Source organism: Pyxicephalus adspersus, chromosome 1, assembly GCF_032062135.1.
Source record: "Pyxicephalus adspersus chromosome 1, UCB_Pads_2.0, whole genome shotgun sequence".
Lineage (NCBI taxonomy): Eukaryota > Metazoa > Chordata > Amphibia > Anura > Pyxicephalidae > Pyxicephalus > Pyxicephalus adspersus.
The window spans coordinates 24,579,823-24,600,597 of NC_092858.1; the positions used below are offsets into that span (position 1 = coordinate 24,579,823).

At 38.5% G+C, this 20,775-nt stretch overlaps 1 protein-coding gene across 1 annotated transcript in view; it reads right to left on the reverse strand.

Moving 5' to 3' along the window:
- NBEA (neurobeachin) overlaps positions 1 to 20,775 on the reverse strand; it is a 371,654-nt gene that overhangs the window by 278,519 nt on the left and 72,360 nt on the right. The window contains exon 2 of the mRNA XM_072398659.1: positions 1,707 to 1,938. Coding sequence (XP_072254760.1) covers positions 1,707 to 1,938 — 232 coding nt within the window. The remainder of the gene's footprint in view (positions 1 to 1,706; positions 1,939 to 20,775) is intronic.

Genomic DNA, 20,775 nt, shown 5'->3' on the forward strand with positions numbered 1-20,775 from the left:
AAAAAAAAAAATGTCAAAAATGTCTAATTCTAATACATCTTTCTCTCTGCCTGCTTGCTCTGTGGGTAAGGTCTTAATGAATAAAGCAGACCTAAGCTCAACAACAAAAAAAAGTCACGAGGTACAGCAGCAGTTTCACATATGAATCCAGCCCCAGAGACAATGTGTACACAAAGGAGTTACATTATCCATGAACATTCAATGCCTAAGAGGATGACCGTTTTCTCAAAACTCCATAATGGAGCCAGCAGTGAAGATGGCGCCTTCTTCCTCTGATGTAGGGATGACAGGTCCTGGCAGCTGCACGGGGGTAAGTATCTGGCAGAATTGGTAAATATGCTGTGCATACTTGCTAATTATGGTATAAGCTCACCATCCAATGAGTTTAGTTCCTCTTTTTATTTTAATTTTTTTAGCTTTTAACTTTGGGTAAAATGAAAGTGTACCTGAACTATATACCTGATATTTTCCTTTGTCTTGAATTTCTGTGCCTTGGGCCTCAAAGTGGTAAATCTGAGGATCATCTAAGCCAATGCTGTACCTTAGGCCTAATAAACATGAGCAAATGCCAGTTCTGCACTCGACTGACTGATCCAATCGATATTCCGATTGGAAAACTATTGATCAAAGGTCTTCAAATAGAAAGTGATCAAATAACAATCACATCAGGATCATTTTTAAGACTATACAGTGGGAGTACCTTTGATCAAAAATTTCCCAAAAAACGCACTCTGATGAGGGGTCAGGTGCCTAATTCCTTTCAGATTTGATCAGAAATCAGATTGAAGGTGGAAAATCAGCCGATGTGCACTAGTCCTTTGGCAAGCATCTAATGGAAGGCCATTAGTTATAAGACCACCATCAGTGGGAAGCTCTAAGAATCTAAGCTTCTACCAGGATGGTGGCCCCCACCCAGATACAGTGTGAGCAATATATCAGCCATATATAGTCAGTTATAGGAAAAGATCAGCTGACTAGTATTGTACAAGGAAATACACCAGCCATGTGCTTGCTTTTTGGGGGGCACAGCTTAAAGTGTTTTAAGTTGGGGTCTGCCTAATGTTATTCTGTAGTTACTAACTAATGCTGTGATGTCCCTAGCCACAATGAATGTACTGATGTACTAAAACAGAAAAAATGAATTACAAGCCTATGCCGATTGACATTTCTGCCGTATATTTCATGGATTTTTAAAGAAGGCCAAAGTCATTCTGTCTGTCAGATAATGTAACCTGTATTCATTCTTGCCACCCATGCTCAATCAATGAGGAAATAGATTTTTCTCCAATGTTGGGGTCAGCAACAGACAAGTAATAGTATCTAACAGAAGGAAAGTGAAATATCTTCTTTGATATGGAGGACACATGACAAGATGCCATTAAGTTTGTGGGCAGACAAGAGACTGGGGGTTAGGGAAGCAGCCTGATACATGTAAAATCTTTACCAGGCAGAAATTGTTATGTTGAGTATAGCATCCCTGAAGTGTTTAGCAATTCCAATACTGTTAATTCTTTAGAATTAGAATTTGGGGAGATAATTCATAGACGAGACTTATGTTGTGGCTGTGTTTTCCTTTTAAAATGAAGAATATTCCCAAACTACGTTTATGTCTGCTGAGGTTTATTCAGGAATATGGATGTAAACGGATGAAAAGTGACAGCGGAACTTGGTCTTCAGACAAAGAACACTAGATTGTATTTAAATACCTGCAATCATGTCATCCACAGAGCTCATTTTCAGCAGCACTTGCTCAATAAGGCCGACTTCAGTGCTGGTCTGCAGATTGCGAACACTCTTCCGTAGAATGGCTGTGAACATGCTCCAAATCTCAGCCTGGCACGTCACGTCACAGTGCTCCAACAGCTCCGACATGCAGGTAATACTCTCTGCATCTTGAATAATAAAATTCATCTCCAGATCAAACTCGCCACCAACCAGCTGCAGAAAGAAACAAGAATGGCATATATTATCATCCGCTGTGTACAGAACATAAGAGAAGAGCATGAAAGCCTTCTTCATTATACACATATATTTGTTGCCAGAATACTAGGGATTTATCACTTAAGATGTGATAAAAGCAGACCAAAAAGCCAGTGATGAAATTGATCCATTTTTTTTTTTTTTTTTTTTTTAACAAATTATTTATAAACACATTTAATCTTACCTACTCTGTCCAAGTTATTTGCCAATGAACGCTGCCCATGCCATACACATTTCCGACCCAAATACATAGGCCATGGTGGCCCAAATGCTTGTGTAATGTGTCTGCTACAGATGATAAAGAGTCCACATCAGCTCACCTAAACCTACTTTTATTCTGGGTTAGGCACAGGCTAATGAACAGAATAATGTATCTATGAGAAAATCTTCTTGTGAATATTCTCTGGCTCTCCTCACCTCAGACTTTCTCTATGATGGCTCCAGCACTGGAAGGTTCATACAGAGTGATTTGTAATAAACCCACAAAAATATTGAAGGATGTTTAAGAACCCCGGCAATGACCATTTTTTTTTTTCAAAGACAAGAATGAACTACTATGTCTGTATGTACTGACAGAAGCCAGCGGGCGATTCAACTTTCCAGCATCTCCAAAACTAAAAATAAGTTGTATATAGACTTTAAACTGAAGCCACACAAGACACGTAAATCTATATCTACTAATATGGATTACAGCTAAGAAGCCATTTTCAGATCATTTCACAAGTCTGCATATCCATGATTTCAACAGTACTGTCACATTCTGATTTTTTTGATTCCAATGTTCATTTTCTAGGACAGTTTTTAATGTAACCAGAGATGTTAGGGCAACACAAACTTTGTATTACAAACATTTTGCAGCCTAAATCAATATATTGATGCATGAGGTTCATAGGGTTCCAGGATTTCATAGTATTAGCTATTAGAGAACCACATCTCTATTTTACTACTGGACAACTGCAAACTGCTAAGTGGAATACTAAAATGAAAGAGTTGGTTAATTATTTTACAAGAGGAAGATACAACTTAAAATAGCCCTGTGGGAACTACAGGAAATGACTTATGGCCTTCAAAATAGGCCAGTGCTTTCAACTATCTAAGCTCGTCCCATCGAGTTCCTCAACAAATAGATCATCAATCTTTACCCTGCAGAAATAAAACCTAACCTTAATGAGTAAACTCAGGTAAGTCAGTCTGCTTGATTTACCAAAGTGTCACAGAACTGTCACTAATGTCGGATTATGAATCAATTAACCTTTCCTATGAATAAATTCACTTGTGGTGTTCAGACTCTACTTGAGAGGTTTCCTATGTGGTTACTAAAATAAGATATAAAATAAACTTTGGTCAATGGAAAAGAATTGACAGACACCAATAAAACCCTCACAATACAGAAGTATTTAAAGGTTTATATTGCCCTACTAGAGGTATTTACCCCATGTTTTACTGGTAACTGCCATAAGGACAGAAAGAAAAACAAATCCTCCTAAAAGAGGCAGAGGAACATAAAAACCTGACAGATGGAACAAAACGATTGAGCTAGGGAAGAGCTTAGTCTTCGAAATCTAGCAAACACTGCAATACCTGAGCACTGCCACAGGTACCATGGGCATCTTTGCTCTCCAATCTCAAATGGGTGAAAAGTGCAATTAAACATTAAAGAAGAAACACACAAATGCCTTATCTTTTAAAGATCATTGTTCTAAAAATCAGTGTCATCGCTTGTGTTTAACAGGTAGACAGCCACTGTTAGCCTCCCTAATCCATATAAACACAATCAATAAATCAACATAGTTACGTTTAGGACCCAAGGTCATTGCTTAAAAGGCTCAAAGGAGAAATCTCATTTGTGTACACAAATTAATTCACTTAAAAGCTCTGCAAGAAACCAAATGCACATGATAATTGCAGTGGGAGAATGCAGGGAGCTCACCAATTAACCTTGTAAAGTGCATCAAGTCAAACAAGCAAGGGTAATATGAGGGGCCAGGTCGTGGTCTCCGATAGTGAGCTCTAACCTCTCCTATAACCACAGTGCTATGAAATGAAAACCTTGTTACAGGCAAGGAGAAAATCGTCCAAAGAGACTCAAGTGAATGAGACTACCTGAGGATGTGCAGCTGTTGTGGTTCTAGAAACACCAGCAAGTTCCATCATTCTTGTAAAACGGTTTTGCTTTTCAATTGTTAGCTTTTAGATTAGAATAATGTGTATATTTATGTGTATATTCTAACCATGAGCTAAGCAAGAGAACAAAAGCATTTTGCAAAATAAAAAGGTACCTCTTTGAGCAATTCTAACAAAATCTGTTGCTTCTCTGTATCGTGCTGTGTTTCTAAAGCTTAGGTTACGCTAATGGTGTTAAATGCTGTGTTTTTCCAAGCCCACAAATATAAATTTATTAAAACTGAATTCATATGATATTTACATAATTTAATGTTAAAAAACATGGAAGAGGACGGAAGCCAATGCAAGGTTGAAAAACAGCCACAAAAGGGATCTGGTTTCCAGCAAATGATAACAACCAGGTGGTGAGGTGGTTAACCACAGCCTGAAAAACACTAACAAATTCACCTAAGCCACTACAATAAATTAACCATGCCCAAATGCTATACTACTGCTATATTCAATTTCTGATTTTAAAAAGCATCAAAACTTTGCAAAAACCTGAGAGTTTCTGTAACTCTTACTCCACAGACTTATTTTAAAACCTTTATATCATAGATACGTGTAGTTCACGTAAAGACAAAATGTACACCTCCTAACTTTTGGAGATTGGAAAAATAGTCATTTTAGCATAAATTAAACTAATTTATATTAAGAATAAGGTAAATAATAGAATAATTTAATAATATATTAGTATATATCCACCCAAAAAGAGGGGCAAGTAAGGAGGTAAGAGGGGTAAGAAAGGGACAGAAGGACTTGGATCGGAACCATGGATAGTTGGGGGTATGAAATACAATAGCAATATAATGATGACACTGGAGGTTAGCATTCAAGTTTTCAATGTGTTCTCCAAGCAGTTCAGCGCATCAATTTCAGCAGATCGTGTTCTTTTCCTATAAAGCTCTGTAGCACGTCGGATAACAGGTGTTTACCAAAATATCTTGCTGCTCCTTATTACACAGAGCACATCGGAGAAGCAGACTGTAGCACAACATATGCTCCAGGAAGGAAGTGTGTAGCATACACTTAGTATTATAATAGTAATTATCACAGAGACTTGCCGGTACTCAACGGACTGCGAGATTGTGAGTTTACATGTCAATATGAGCTCCCTAGAGTCCGGGCAACGTACACAGTGCTAAGTCAAAACTAACGCACGTTACAGTAACAGCCAAGTTGAAGGCCTATTAAAAATAAATGACTGTGATAGACAGTCAAAGTGTTCATGACTGAGATTTATTTCCATTATTCATGCCGTCATTTAAAAACCTTTTGTGATAAACAGCACATTAACCTGGCCAGTAAGAATGCATTTGAAATAGCCTGGGGGAAGCAGGGTTTAATTACAAAGTGAATATAGCACTTATTCAAGTGACTCACACACTTAACACCAGTCAAAAATTAAAATAAAATAAAAAAAACGTCTTCAAGCTGTTATAATGGTCATTGTGTGAAGCCAATAAATGTTTTTCTTTGTTAAGCCATTCTGATTTCTTCAGTCTCCATCATGCAAGAAAGCTGCCTTGACCAATAGAGTGTGACAACACATTTCCTGGTGTGCGGCGGTGATCAAGACAGAATAGGAGCGCAGAGCCCCCCGAGATACCTACGTCACACATCCAGGGAGGCTCCTGGTTGCTACTTCTGTGCATGCTCAGTTGCGGGCATGTGCAGAGGAAGTCTTTTCTTTTTATGGGAGGAAAAAAAGCCGATCTCACGAATGCACAGTGCAAAGAGGATGGCGGCGCCCGGCGCTACCGCTGCCCGGGCCAGAAGAGGTTACCGGGATCACAGGAGCAAAATCTATTACAGTATGAGCAATATATAGCTTTAATATGTTTTTATTGGTCAATCTGTGTAGAGGCTGCTGGTGGTTTGCATATTTTCTGCTGAATACTAGAGAACAGCAGAAAAACATCAGGTTCCTGTCTTTAAAAATCTCCAGTCCTCATGATTCCTTGCATTGGGTATCATAGATGTGGGTGTTTATTACACTTGCCATCTTGGTTCTCTACAGCACAATGGGGTGGCTACAAAGCCATTTTGAGCAGAGCTTCGATTGTAGCCACCGGCATTAGGAATATGCTATGGCTAACTATTGCTATATCAGGTAACACAGTCAGGGTACCCTAACCAGAATAAATGTATATATACTCCCCAATTACCTCAGATCAGAATAGCTAATTTTAAGAGACTGTTGCTTATAGGAAAGCAAAACCTTCTTTGCCCCCTTTTCCTTAATTTGTGCTTCTTTTTGGTGTGACATATAGGTGTCTGTCATGAATCCTTTCATCCAACCTCTAAATAGTTGTATTTGTTATTGTGAAAAGTCAGTAATGAGGGAAAGTGTATAACGGTTTAAAAAAAAGCACTTTTCATTTCATTTTAATTTTGCACATCAATTCTTTAAGGATCAGAGGTGTGCAACGGGTGTCTCTTAACTACATACTTGTGTTCCTTCTTCTCACCTAGTACAGAAACTGTATAAAGTACCCCCATTTTTACAGTGACAAACTATGCTCATCACCTGCAACACTCAGAATTCTAATTATGCCCCTGAGCAAAGCTTAATATATTTATGATTGGGCATTAGCTACATTTTTGAGCACTCATTGAGATCAAAAGAAAGAAACAAGAGATGCTCTCACAAGCAAAAAAGATTTCTTGATCTTTTAACTAGATACGTATGCAGCTTTTTATACCGTTTTAGACACAAAGCCACGGTAGCTTCTGTGAACAAAGCATTACAGACATAAATATAATTTTTCTCCATGCTGTAAAGATTGGTGAAATGTCACAGAAATAAATGAAATTAGCCTCCGAATAACAGGGGACACACCGACAATATCAAATGCCAGCCTTCCGCAAACAAGGAACTGGGTCACTTAAAATAAAATCATTCAAACCACTTCAAGACACTTAATTGGCTTCTGCTTTGTCGTTTGTCAGAATCAATTATATTTCCAATAATTCTTGCTTTCACACTGTGTTGAACAACATAGTTCCATCATCATTACTTGGTCAATGGAAAGCTCTGGTCCCGCCGCAGAGCTAAAACAATGTAGAGAGGTGAGCATACAGACTGGCGGTAACATCATATAATGACAGACGAGAACTTGAACTGTGCAATCGTGACACCACTAACTCTTTAACATATTAAAAGTAACCTAATATGGGAAAAGCTTGGGCTGCCAGCCTGATCGATATTTCACAAAGGTCTTGCAGCCCTATAACTTGGGGTCTGTAGATGTGTAAGAGGGCGGTGAGGATTCAGTCTCTCAGTAATCAGATTGGCTTTGAATGTGTGGTCATTACTCTAGAACAGTGGTTATCCAAATCTAGTGTTGCTTCAATTTTTACAAAGACTGCTGTGATAACATAGGTAGTGGGCACATTCCTCCATGGTACCCAATGTGTTGGGCAGAGGGGTGGCTCAATGGTTAGCACTTTGGCCTTTTGCTAGGTCCCAGGTTCTAATCTCAGCCAGGACTCTACCTGCATGGAGTTTGCAGGTTCACCCTGTGTTTGCTTGGGTTTTCCTCCAGGTACTCCGGTTTCCTCCCACAATCCAAAAACATGCAGTTAGGTTAACTGGCTTCACCCAAAAATTGGCCTTAGACTGTGGTAATGACATATGACTATGGGAGGGACATTAGATTGTGAGCTAGTGCAGCTAGTGACATGACTATGGACTTTGTACAGAGCTGTGTAACATGTGAAATAATAATAATGTGTTGTAAAATCACAGCAAAGCTAAGTTGGAGAAAGCCACACTTATCTTTCCATGCAGTCTGAAGCTTGCTAAATGGCCACCTAAATCACAAATCAAAGATGATAAATTTAAAAAGCTCTACAAATTCACCAACCCATTGTGTAGCTATGCTTGGCTGGAGATATACAGCTGGTTTCAGCAATACTGTAGGGGTGCAGGGGAATGTAGTCTAGCATGCATTGTTCGTCATATTCTGGATTTCGGTTAGTCACATCTGATAGACCCTCCCACTCGCTAAATTCACAGATGAGGGGGAAATGGCTTTAATGCAGTGTGTGAGCACATTTGGCCCATGGAAGCAATTTTATGATCACCACTTTTTCTTCTTTAATTTTAAATGCTCTTAATTGTTCCCTTTTGGTATGATTGATCATTTATATAAAAATTATCAGTAAGTGGTAATGGTAGCAGGGGTGCAGCCACAAGGGTAGATAAGCTAAATGTGATACACTACAAAAGGAAATGTTATAAAACAAGTCACATTTTATTGCCCACTGTATTTCCACTAAGGAGATTCAGTTGCTCTACTTGCCTGGACCGCTCTCACAAGAACAGAAAGTAATGGAATATTCCAATATTTTGCAATGATGTGTTGAGTAGAGAGAAAATTTTGTGATGGGGAAACATGTTCTAGTCTAAAAAAGGGTATTGCTCACTGGACAAATGTCCTCTCTTTTTTTGTTCTGTCTGAACAGAAGTAATGAAAACTCTCCCCATCCAAAATAAAAGAAAAAGGCTGAACATAGACTTTAACTATACACCTAAAATTTGCCTACATCTTGCACTTTTCACACCATCACAATTCATTTCAGACATGCAGTTATAAATGCGTGGCTGAGAACTGCTGGGCGTGCGGCAAATTACTGCAGTGCAACCAGAAAAGGCACGAAAGGCAACAAGATTTGCAGGTGGATGCAGCCAAAGTACATATCTTAATACCAGAATCACTACAGCCAACATATTGCTTTTGTGAACTGCTCTGCCATTTGTCAGTCTAATGCAGTCATGTGCAAAAATAGCATGCCAACTGCACCCATATACTTTAAGAACAGAGGTTGGGCCTGCAGTTGAGCTCGAGCAGACCAGTGAGGTTCACCGTTGGACCGAAATGGCTCATAAGAACAAATTTAAAAATTAGTGAAAGAGGCTTTCACAAAACGATAACTAGTGCTGATTTCATCACAAAACACAATCACCAGGAAGATTCCCCAGCAGTAAATGTTGGTGAATGTTGGATACCCTGCATTATAAATGTTACTCTTAATGTCACCATTTCATCCTGGAGCCCCAGGTAAAATACAACCCTAGCAATACAGCAGGGACTTTGTTGAGATTGTGATTCTGATTTACCTATTTTACCATTACTAAATATTCACTTTCCTGAATACCTGAATCAGCTTAAAAATTTTACAATGTCATCTCCCATATTTCCCATATTCCAATTCTTGTGTACAGAAGATAATATTTCATCACACAACAATAAATCTCCTGAAACAATAGTATTCATTACCTATCTTGTTCAGGACGTAAGAGCAATTTAAATATATATAGCAGCCACAAAGAAATGTTCACATTTGGCTAGATTGCAGTTATCTACATCAGACTAAGAAAATGCATTCAATATGCAGAATTTATGGTGTCTCAAGAGCCAACCAGCAAAATATGAACATTCAAGATGTACATCCAGATGACTGGCAAGTCAATTGGTGGAATATAAATTCAGTCCATTTTAAAGAACATGGAAAAAAAAAACTTTCTATCTGGTTGGTAAAACCCAATCAGAGAGATCCTACCAATCAAATATAAGCACAGCCTTGAAAACATGGCTTGAGCAGATGTAAGAGATGTAAAAAAAATTGTGAGCAGGCGGGTCATTATTGTAGATGGGACAGGCTTTGTCTCTTCTGCAAGAAGATAAACGTACCTGTCTGTTTGCAATCTTCCATAAAATGTACACAAAGCTGTATGGGTGCAGCTCATTGTACAGTCCCTGCATACCTGGCTTGCAGTGTTCAGATTTTTTTTTTAAAAGGGTTGGAAGAAATTGTCAGTGGGTGGTAGCCCCTGTATTGTGACCCAACTCTTCAGTAACCAACCAAAAACAGTTGGGTGGTTGCTGAAAAGTACTGGACAGTGCACCCAGCTAAAGAGGGCTGACGGGGAACACTGCTGGCTGCCATAAATGAACAAACTTGTGTGAGTTAGATCATTCCAGCTTGGCCAATCCAAATGCCAGAGACCATCTGAGAAGAGGTAGTAAAAAAAAAGTGTGAACAGGCAGGTAAATGTGTTTTATTCAGTTTGACAGAATGTTCCTCTGCAGCTTAGCCGTCTATAGATATAGTGGACTCCTTGGTTTTTGGGGGGTTTTTTTTTTTGCTTTATGTTCACCTGGTGATCCTGCAAACAGTACCATTCCTGTGCTAGACTCACTTCTGCATTGTGTCTATGGGGTCAGCCATCGTTATCATACAGGGTGGCTTTTAAACAGATCTGCTCCTTTGTTCATCTCCATCACATGGGGGTAGTATACACAAGAAAACCAGCACTGTTATTGCTGTCTTTTCAGCTCAAAGATTTTTTTTTTTGCTTTATGTTCACCTGGTGATCCTGCAAACAGTACCATTCCTGTGCTAGACTCACTTCTGCATTGTGTCTATGGGGTCAGCCATCGTTATCATACAGGGTGGCTTTTAAACAGATCTGCTCCTTTGTTCATCTCCATCACATGGGGGTAGTATACACAAGAAAACCAGCACTGTTATTGCTGTCTTTTCAGCTCAAAGAAGTAACAAGAACATGGCGTATCTTTCGATGTAGTGGATGAATTTGTTTTTTTTTTTTTTACCAGGCTAAGGACTGGCGAGCAGCATTTTATTGCATTTTTGATTTTGGGTTTGGATACACAATAATTTGTTCGGAGGTTTCAAGCTGAAAATGATTTAAATTAAACATATATATCACTGCCTCAACACACAAAGACAGGAAAAGAATAAGGGGAAGAAAAGAGAAATTACAATAGGTTTCCTCTATAATCTATTTTCTCATCCTGCAAGGACTAAAAAAAAGGAAAATCCTTTTTTATTCCATGAAGAATTCTGCCTCACCCTAACACATGACCCCCTTGAATTGTTCAGTGAAAATGTCACTGAAATGGAATTTAAAGATGGTCTGTAAAAAAAACAACTTTAAATAAAAGCAGCTACAAAGTAACCAAAGTTGTAGTTTACAGAAAGCAATGGTCACTATGTGTGATTGGTGCAGGACTGTCACATAAGTTCAGTCACATGTTCTTCCATAACCGGAAGTACCGGGATTTCCTGCTACTCGTGGGAGGAAGTGAATGGAAGTGCATGTTGGGGAGCCGAGATTATAGTAAACCAACTGCTAAAATACAAGTTTTATGTAGGCCTAAAATTGAAGTTGTCACAAAATATCAGACTGCACAAAAGCCACACACATAAATATTTATAATTACTATTAGTATGAAAAGTCTGATTCAATTTAAATAAATTTAAAACAAAATTCCTAATTCCCATTTCTGGAAGATGCCATTAGAGGTCCTGAACAAAGTATCATGTTCTTTTTGGAATGAATAGAAGCAGCTAATTTTGGATTTTAAGCACATGTCAGCTTAGCTCATAGGGTTTGTGTAGCTGTAGATCAAATAATCATGTGAGGGAATGACTGCAAGGTTATCTTTTTATGTTTTATTAGAAGGATTTTCAGTGAGGCACACATGTATAATTGCAGAATCGCCTTGAAGATGAATTGAGAGACTAGAAAATATTAAACTTGATACAGGCGAGTTACCAAAAGAAAATATGGAGCACATGTTGTGAAATGAATTGATGAGTTCTCGGTACCAAAGAGGCATTAAATTGATTTCACACAGTCTGAAATCTTCTCTTGCGGGAGGAGTGAATGGTGGAGGAACCCATATCAGAGATCCATATGTGTCAATGCAATGTATGGTGTGAAGGTAGACTAGAAAATACATGCAACTATATAAAGCAGACTTCTTCATAGGGCGATGATAAATCAGCTCTAAAAACTGCAATAATTTAAATAAAAACTTGTACGGATTTAGAATTATGAAGGCTGCCATCATTAACCACTTTCTAGTGAATAGGAGAAATGTGGTAAAGCAGCCTATAAACCCTTCTTTCAGTTTGTATCTTGTTAAATGTATTATCTAAAGGTTATGTAATATACTTTGGCTACATAGAATAGAGTATGATCACACAATGTGAAATGTATGGCCATGGCCATCGCATTTAATTATACATCAGACATGGCACAAACCTTGTTCTCAGTTGAACTTTCATATAACATTGCCCAGGCAGTTAAAATAGGTCTTATTAACATGAGAACTAAAACTCCTTTATTCCCAATTAATTCTCAATATCTTTAGAAAGTCATGCGTGTCATATTAGGACTGGCCTTGTAGAGATCTTGTGCTCATTACAAGCCCTTTCATTGCAGATAAGAAGCAATGAATGATGTGTAGAAAAAAAGAAACACTTGACAAAGGGCTGCCAAGTTATTTATACCGAGGGATTATTTTAGGAATAGGGACCATCCACACTGGTAGGACCTGTCCCTTTTCTTGAATTTTACAGATCAGATACATTTTGCTGCAGGAAACAAGGCTTAAAATGTATGTTGGGCCAATTTCTGTCTTTTACTTTGTACAGAGAATTTGGAAATCCTATCAGCTTAATTACTGTTTCGTATCCACTAGGGAAATTGTCCTTCACTTCCAGTCCTAAATGAACCAAAAAAGAAATGAAAGGAAATTTTTAATGAATAAAATTTTCATCTCAGAGAATTGTCCTACGAACCTGTGTGCCATTAGATGATTTTATCACCTATTGTTTGATTTCCATAACTTTCTTAGCGACAACTGTCAAAATTATGGGGGTGAATGTTCCGAGTCTTAAGCAGCAATAAAAACAAAAATATATTTCCTTTATTTTTTTGATTATCAGCTACCCTACTTGACTACCAAATAAGCAGTTAAGATAACTTCATACTATATGTTCATATCATTTGTATGTTTAAGCAAAATGTAGGTTTTGTATAGAGCAGGAAGGGTATCTTTTTCAGTCTGCACCCCACCTGGCACACTTCCCCTTTACATACTGCACAAAAGATGCACCAGCCCATCAGAGGGAATATCTTCAAAATATTTCCCCTTTACAGGTGCATCTATTTGGGTATTATCCCTCACCTACTGTTTTGATGGCAACTTAAAATTTTGGATTTCCCCCACTTTTTGCCTTAGTCACAATTGTCCAAAGAGGTGAATGTCCCCAGCGGGGATACAGCTATTAATAAATGTATAACCTATACGCTTTCATTTGAAAGGTTTACCATCCAAATGGCTGAATACGATACTGGAACCCATATATAAAAATCTGTTTTCCTGACACCCGATTATGCCCAAATCCCAACCTGTACTCACCAAGGAAGTAAAATAAGACTGCGTAATATACATTTTCAAAGAATTTGCTGCTTTAATATTGCAAGAGTAACCTGGTTCTGTTAATTATTATTATTATTATTAAACAGGATTTATATAGCACCAACATATTATGCAGCGCTGTACATTAAATAGGTTAATGTTGTTTATTGGGATATTAATTTTATGATTGTTATGTTTGGCTAAAGTTCTACTTTCAAGTGAAATGTGACAGCAAGTTGATGGAAATTCTTTAAATTGCTAGACTATCTAAATAGAAAATAGCTGCCGAGCAATCTATTTATAAGCTCACCATTCTGACTTACTGAAAATGTGGCTGCCCTTGTACTGCCCCCAGCATGGGTTTTATTTGCCCCAGCACACGCAAGGGAAGCCAAGATTGGTGGGTTCCTTTGCAACCAAAGCAGACGCTGCACATGTGCAGCTAACCTTTGACATCAGAAACCCAGAGAATTCAGGCAAGTAGGACGCATTGCAGACATTACCTGTCCCTTTCTGCAATAATTACCTGCCTTATCATACAAACTTTTAAAGAAAGTTTTTGAATTTATACTTCTATAAAGCAATAACACCACAAAGACTTTCTCTTTCCTAGTCAATTACCACAAACAAATGTACAATAAAACACAGCAGACTCATTTATATATATCATTCCGTTGTCATGTCCTCAGGTTTACAGTATACGAAAAATATTTAAGATAGAACCATTATAGGGTAGGTATATTGTAACCCCTACAGTTCCCCTGCTTCACGTGCACTTTTTTCTAACCAACACACAGGATAAACAGAAAAAGCAGACAAGCCAGTTATTTATACTGTATTATGTCTGTAGTCTAGGGAGCACATTACATTCTACAGCTAGGAGCTGTCCAGCACCAAGGAGCTGGCTTTACCACCACAGACTCGGCATTCCAAACATAGCTGGAATACCTGTTCTCTCACGTTGTCACTAATTAAGGATATATAAAACTAAAATGGCCGGGACTAAATATTCTCTACAGAAAAATGTTTATTGGGACAGAAGAGCGTATTAGAGGTAGCAGCAGAACTGCATTCTGTAAGCCATCAGATGATATCTACAAATAGAAGATCCTTTTGTTGGTCAATTAGGAGCTGCAAGGACTGTTTCCGTAACACAACTATTAAATATCCCTTGAATAACAAGGATGTAGGACCTATCACTAAAGCGAAGTCTTGGCTGAGCCAAAATGTCTTAATAATTTCCTTCATGGCTCTCCCAGACAATATATACTTTCCTGTCCATGCCGTATCTCAGCATCCTGTGCTCTGTTTCCTCGTCCTTCCTCTCTGTAAATGCCTATATAATAACCTTGTTATCAGGAAAGGACCAAGTCCAAGCCTTTGGTGGGGAACAAATAAGGCTTGTGTAGTAGAAATTACTAGAATGATATACAAGGATTACATCCAGCCATGAAAATCTTTATGTATTTTATATTTGCAACTAGACACCGCAAAAGGAAAAGCAGACAGGTTATTCGCTTTTCATTTTGCATTTTGACCAAAGTTTTTAGAGGTCTGGGGAAAGCAGAATATTATGGGTCGAGCTGGTTATATCAGGCAGGGGATTCAGGATGTCAGGTGTTTCCTGTATCCATAAATAACAATAAAAAATGTTTAAGGCTTCTACAAACAAAGGTCCAGGAGCAGCAAAGAAATGCAAACTGAATCTGAAGCTTACGGCTTTGCAGCAGTCTAATATACAATACCAAAGATTTCTATTATTAGTGAGAGAAAAAGTTGCTTTTTGCAACTACAATACAATCTGTTAAACCGGCCTTCTTTGTTTTTCGATCGGTGCCATCTGTGCTTGTTGAAATGTGTAGTGTTAGTTGAAAAAAAAAAATAGATCATTGTATTTGATACAGTTATAGAAGTGTATGGAATAATTGAAAAAAAAAAAAAAGTAAATTTAAGAACAGTGTTTTAAAATGTAGATTTATAATGTGGTCCCCTACCACCAGGCTTTGCTCGGTATTTCTAAAAATCCTACACAGCACAGTCTGGTTTGCCCAGCACTGGACAGTTTTACAGGCTATGGCTCCAGTCTTCTATCATCATATTTATGTTCCAGTACTCTGAACGTGCAGAGCTATTATTCAATATTGATGGCCATTTAAGTACTTCAGAGAAAGAAAAAAAAACAAACCAGAAGAGCCTTCCTAATACAGAAGTATCTTCTTTCACGGATTCAAAAACAAGGGACTATTAGGATACTATATCCTATATAGGATTACTATATCCTCAGTTCACAGTAGGTTATTGTCAGCGGGAAGAAAGCCTCTTACATTGCTGGTCAGTGGGAAAAATGTCACCCTTACAGATGGTCAAAAACAGGGCCACGGCCGTCTGACAGGTGGGCCACGAATCTGGCTCTTGCACCCCCGCTGGGGGGCACACCGGCCAGAGCCGCAGACCATGTCTCCCGTATGCATCGCAGACTCAGGCCGGTGGGCGGCTTGTGTTTCTTAGCACAACCCACCCACTCTCTTATCGCAGGTCCAAACCAGCAATGGGATAGTTGGCGGGTTTTGGCATTATGACGTCATTCTTAGGGAAGTTTCTTCCCTTTGAGTGACACACGGCTCCCCAGGTCCAAAGTTCATGCATTTAGTGGTCTGTGAACCCCAAAAGGTTGGGGACCACTGGTCAAAAAGATCATTGGTGTCACTTGAACTGACCTAAGAGGCACAAACTGAAAGGATCCCCTAGCAACCTCCGGAGGAACCCTGGTTGAGAAACATTGATCTACGCCAGGGGTGTAAAACTCAAAAACAGTGGGCCAAAATTAAAAACTTAAGACAACGTCACGGGCCAAACTTGAAACTGAACTAGTACCGCTACTACAATTCCCTGCATCTATAAAACAGTCCAATGCAGGACCACCCATAGGCAGAGAGGCTGCTGGTCTATAGATGCAAGTGATGGAGAAAATTGTAGTAACGGTGCTATTTCAATGCAGTGGTGGGCCAGCTGCAATTCATATTTAGGTTTCGTTTGGGGGCCAAAAAAAAGGACATTGCGGGCCAGATTTGGCCCACAGGCGTGAGTTTGACACCCATGATCTACACGATGGTACCGCTAAACACATGGTGGACTAAAAAAAAAATGCCAATTCCAGTAGAACACAACAACACAGTAGAGCTTTCCAAAAACAAAAGATATTCTCCACATTTCAATTCGATAGCAGATTGCTGAATAAATTGCTCAAAGGGCACTTACAGACTTTTTTAGGGGAAATACACACATATATATGCATTTATATTATACACACACATATATATTGAGATTTGCATTGAATGCCTGTACAGATGCTCATTATAAATATATGCAATATTTTCACCACAACAGTAGAACAGCTATACCTGGAGGGCCCCTTGCTATGACTATAAAGACAGGTTTAATTGACCACATATTTTATATTTGTGCCGACTAGAACGCAGCTTTATAAAACTCAGTGGTGTCACCGACGGAAGAGTGAGGTTGCAGCAGATTGATGAGTTCACCACAGCTCCCTTTACTCCATACTCTTGTCGGCCCAATTATCTTCCGTTGCGGCCCCTTTTTTCTCTGAGCCTGAGCGTTGCTAGAGATGGAATAACAAGAAGCTGATATAAAGTCAGGTTCAGGTACCTACACTAGTTGCATTTTAAAACATAGGTAATTACTAATTATTAACACAGAGCTGCATTAATTTGAGCCCTTTATGTCTGCCTAGAGTTTATCATTATCACCCTAATAGTAAAAGAGGGGGAAGATAAATGCAGCAGGGTGAACTTATGCAAAGATTTCAGCACACCTTTTTTTTGGAGATAATTAGGCTATGGCAACATGGATGATAACATCACTTTGCTGCTACCGCCTGATGGCAGTCACCTAATTTGCAGGATGTTGGAATCAATGTGCTGCTAATCAGATGAATATCAAGAACTAGTTAAATCTGTCTGCAGCAAAGGTGTTTAATGAGATGTGTAGCCCTAGGCTTGTTTCTTTTCTACTCTGCTCATACTGAGATGCCAGTACACCTGTTCAGCCTACCATGGTTTTCCTGGTAGTAATAAATGCTGCAACCGCTCTTATATCTAAAATTTCCTTTATACATGAAGCATTTTCCAAGATTACCATCAAGGACGAAGAAAATCTAAACACAACTGCAGAGGATGCCTGCAATATAAACTCAACTTCTATGTAGACTTTCTAAAAAGCATTAGGAAAGTTACAGGAGTGTTAGTTGTTTTTTTAGGAAAGCATTTTGTGAACTTTAAAGGTTTTAAAAATGAAAATATAGAAGTAGATTAAGATTATAAAGCAATAATAAATCTAATTTCTTTGTGTGGAAATTAAATAACTGAATTTCTCACTAACCTTTAGCACCTTACCACACTTCTAGCAAAGTTTGCATAATAATTTGAATTCTTAGTTTGCATATGTTTACATACACGGCTGGCCATCTGTAACAAAAGTGCCTGCTCTGACCAAGTACCTACTTTAACAAAATGGCACATTGAATATGCTACTAAACATAGTGTATCAGCATGGGTTAGACCAAGACAAATGAAGAGCCACAGAAGCTGGTCAGGAATTATCATTCTATATTAGTACTGAAAAAAAACTATACTACAATTGCTGTATTTTTTATCAAAATCCATATTTCTTTCTCTAAATTATTAAGTCCTGAGAAAGGCTACTGCATAGAAAAGCCCTATTAAAATCAAAAGTTATTCATATATGTCATTCCATCTCATGAAAAACCACTGTACTGGGCCATGCCTCAAATTATAACCATTTTAATAAAGCAGGAATATCATTGTGCATCTCCATGTGTAGTGTTCAGGTTGCCGGTATAATGGATTGCTTCAGTGGAGAAGAAACACAAACACCTGAGATGAGCTTGCAGAGCCTGGTCTCACCCGGAGAGGTATGTGGAATATTTAGCATTAAATACTGAGAAAGAATTAAAGGATTACAAAAGCAGTCATACAATACAATAATGGAACTCTTTACTAGTAGAGATCCCATTACCAAACAACCCAAAAATTAAATCCATTTCAAGCTGTGTACAAGTATTCTGCCTTTAAAAGATACAAACACTGATATAATGTAATTTGTTATGTGATGTATTCTATTCTAGTACAAATAAATAGGGATCAATAATAATAGATAGTTCCATGGAACAAGAAGCATCAAACATTTAGGGTGCCTGCTCATTTTATTGAGATCAATTGCCACACACGTTTACATGCTTTGCATTAGACAGTCCTCAATAAGGCTGAATTCCAGCGATAGAGGACATGGAAATATGAAGATTGTGGAAATGCACATTACATGTGTTGGTGTGCAGTGTTACCATTCTTTTAGAACAGCGCCCTAAACACACCGCAGTGCAACACTTGTATTTTGGTGTGCAGCATTTCCAGAGCATAAAATGCAGGACTTTTTTGAGCACTGTCTTGATTTTAACAACACATTAATTTGCTATGGTGGGAAGCACGAGGCAAAGAAACCCTTGGCAGTTAATGGCAGCAGAACAGAAATGCAATCTGCATCTTTAATGCTGTGCACCACAAGACACTGTATAAGTGATGTGGTGCAAAATGCAATATGGTGCTTTTATCATCTCTCATCTGGACTACTGTAACCTCCTCCTCTCTGGTATTCCACTAACCGACTCTCTCCTCTACAACCTATTATGAATGCTGCAGCCAGACTCATCCATCCTTCCTACCGCTCCTCTTCTGCTGCATCTCTTTGTAGTTCTCTCCATTGGCTTCCACTTCACCTTAGAATCAAATTCAAGCTCCTGTGCTAGTCACTCAAATCCCTCCACAGTTACTTGTCCCACTTACCTTTCTGACTTGGTAAAAAAAAAATATTCCCCTAGCTGATCTTTGTTCCTCCGATGACCTACTAATGACTTCCTCACTCATAACCTCATCACACGCACGGATACAAGACTTCTCTAGAGCTGCTCTGACTCCCTGGAATGGTCTTCCTCATCCTAATGGGCTTGCTCCAACTTTCTGCTCATTTAAAAGAGCGCTCAAAACCCATTTTTTCAAACTTTCCTACCCGTCTTCTTCTGTCTTTTGAAACCGTCACTACTTCCTATCTATTGTGTGTTATTCCCACCTTTTAGATTGTAAGCTCTTCGGGGAAGGGTCCTCCCCTCCTGTGTCACTGTCTGTATTAGTCTGTCATTTGCAACCCACTATTTAATGTACAGCGCTGCATAATATGTTGGCGCTATATAAATCCTGTTCAATAATATTAACTGCCAGCGTTTTCCACATATTGCTGCCCCATTCAGTGACAGGGTTAACGTTTAACAATGTTGTTTAGAAGCCACTATGATTTACTACTACATAACAATGCACATGAATTATATGGGCCCCTCCTGCCACAAGAGCACAGATGTGACACAATACTACAAACAGTCCATTTGTTAAGCTGCTGAGAGAGAAAAAAAAAGACATACAATGCCATACACAGAGATTCTTCACAGCTCTGTTTTACAAAGCACAATGTATATTAAAAGAAGACAAGACTATGAATGTGTAAATGAGACCTCAGAAGTGGAACTGGAAAATGCAGATGGCAGACGCAAAGCAAACCAACAAGATACTTTAAGTAATTACAGTTCAGAATAACTCCTGCGCCGTACACAAGGCTTTCTATGTATTCTGGCATGTACTTGTTTGTCCTATGCCAAACCAACGCTGACAATTGCTACAAAACTGAATATAATAAACCCAGATTCCTGCCCAGTAATTGCAAGCTGCTATACCACAAACACAACCACAGACTATATGCCTACTATGCTACATTAGGAGAAAGAAAACCATACAGAGAAACGTAGAGGTTGTTACCGCTGACCTCTTTGTGGAAACGTTAGTTACCTGTCTGATTCTGACCAAAGTACTTTGAGTCACTGACCCGAAATAAGCATGCAGCCAATAAAATTAAGAGAGAAGTCAGAGGTCCTGATCTGCATAATGTTCTGGGTCAGCAAATCAAAAAGCATGGATCAGCATGACAAGGACTCATCAAAAGAAGAATTCAGCAACAACCGCCTACATTCTTTCGCCATCTTTCTGGGGGAAACGCTGCTTTTACGCTGTGCAATATTCCAATTTCTATAGCAATAGATCTAGTCATTGGTTTAAAAAACATATTGATATCATTCTATGCCTGATATATAATGTATCTAAGGAGGAACTATAGTTCATATACTTCATATACATAAAAACACACAAAAAATAATATTTGGCACTCCCCTTGTAGAATAAAGAGTGAATGTGTGTGCAATTAATATATATAAAAAAATACACAACAACACACATTGGCTTAATTTTGC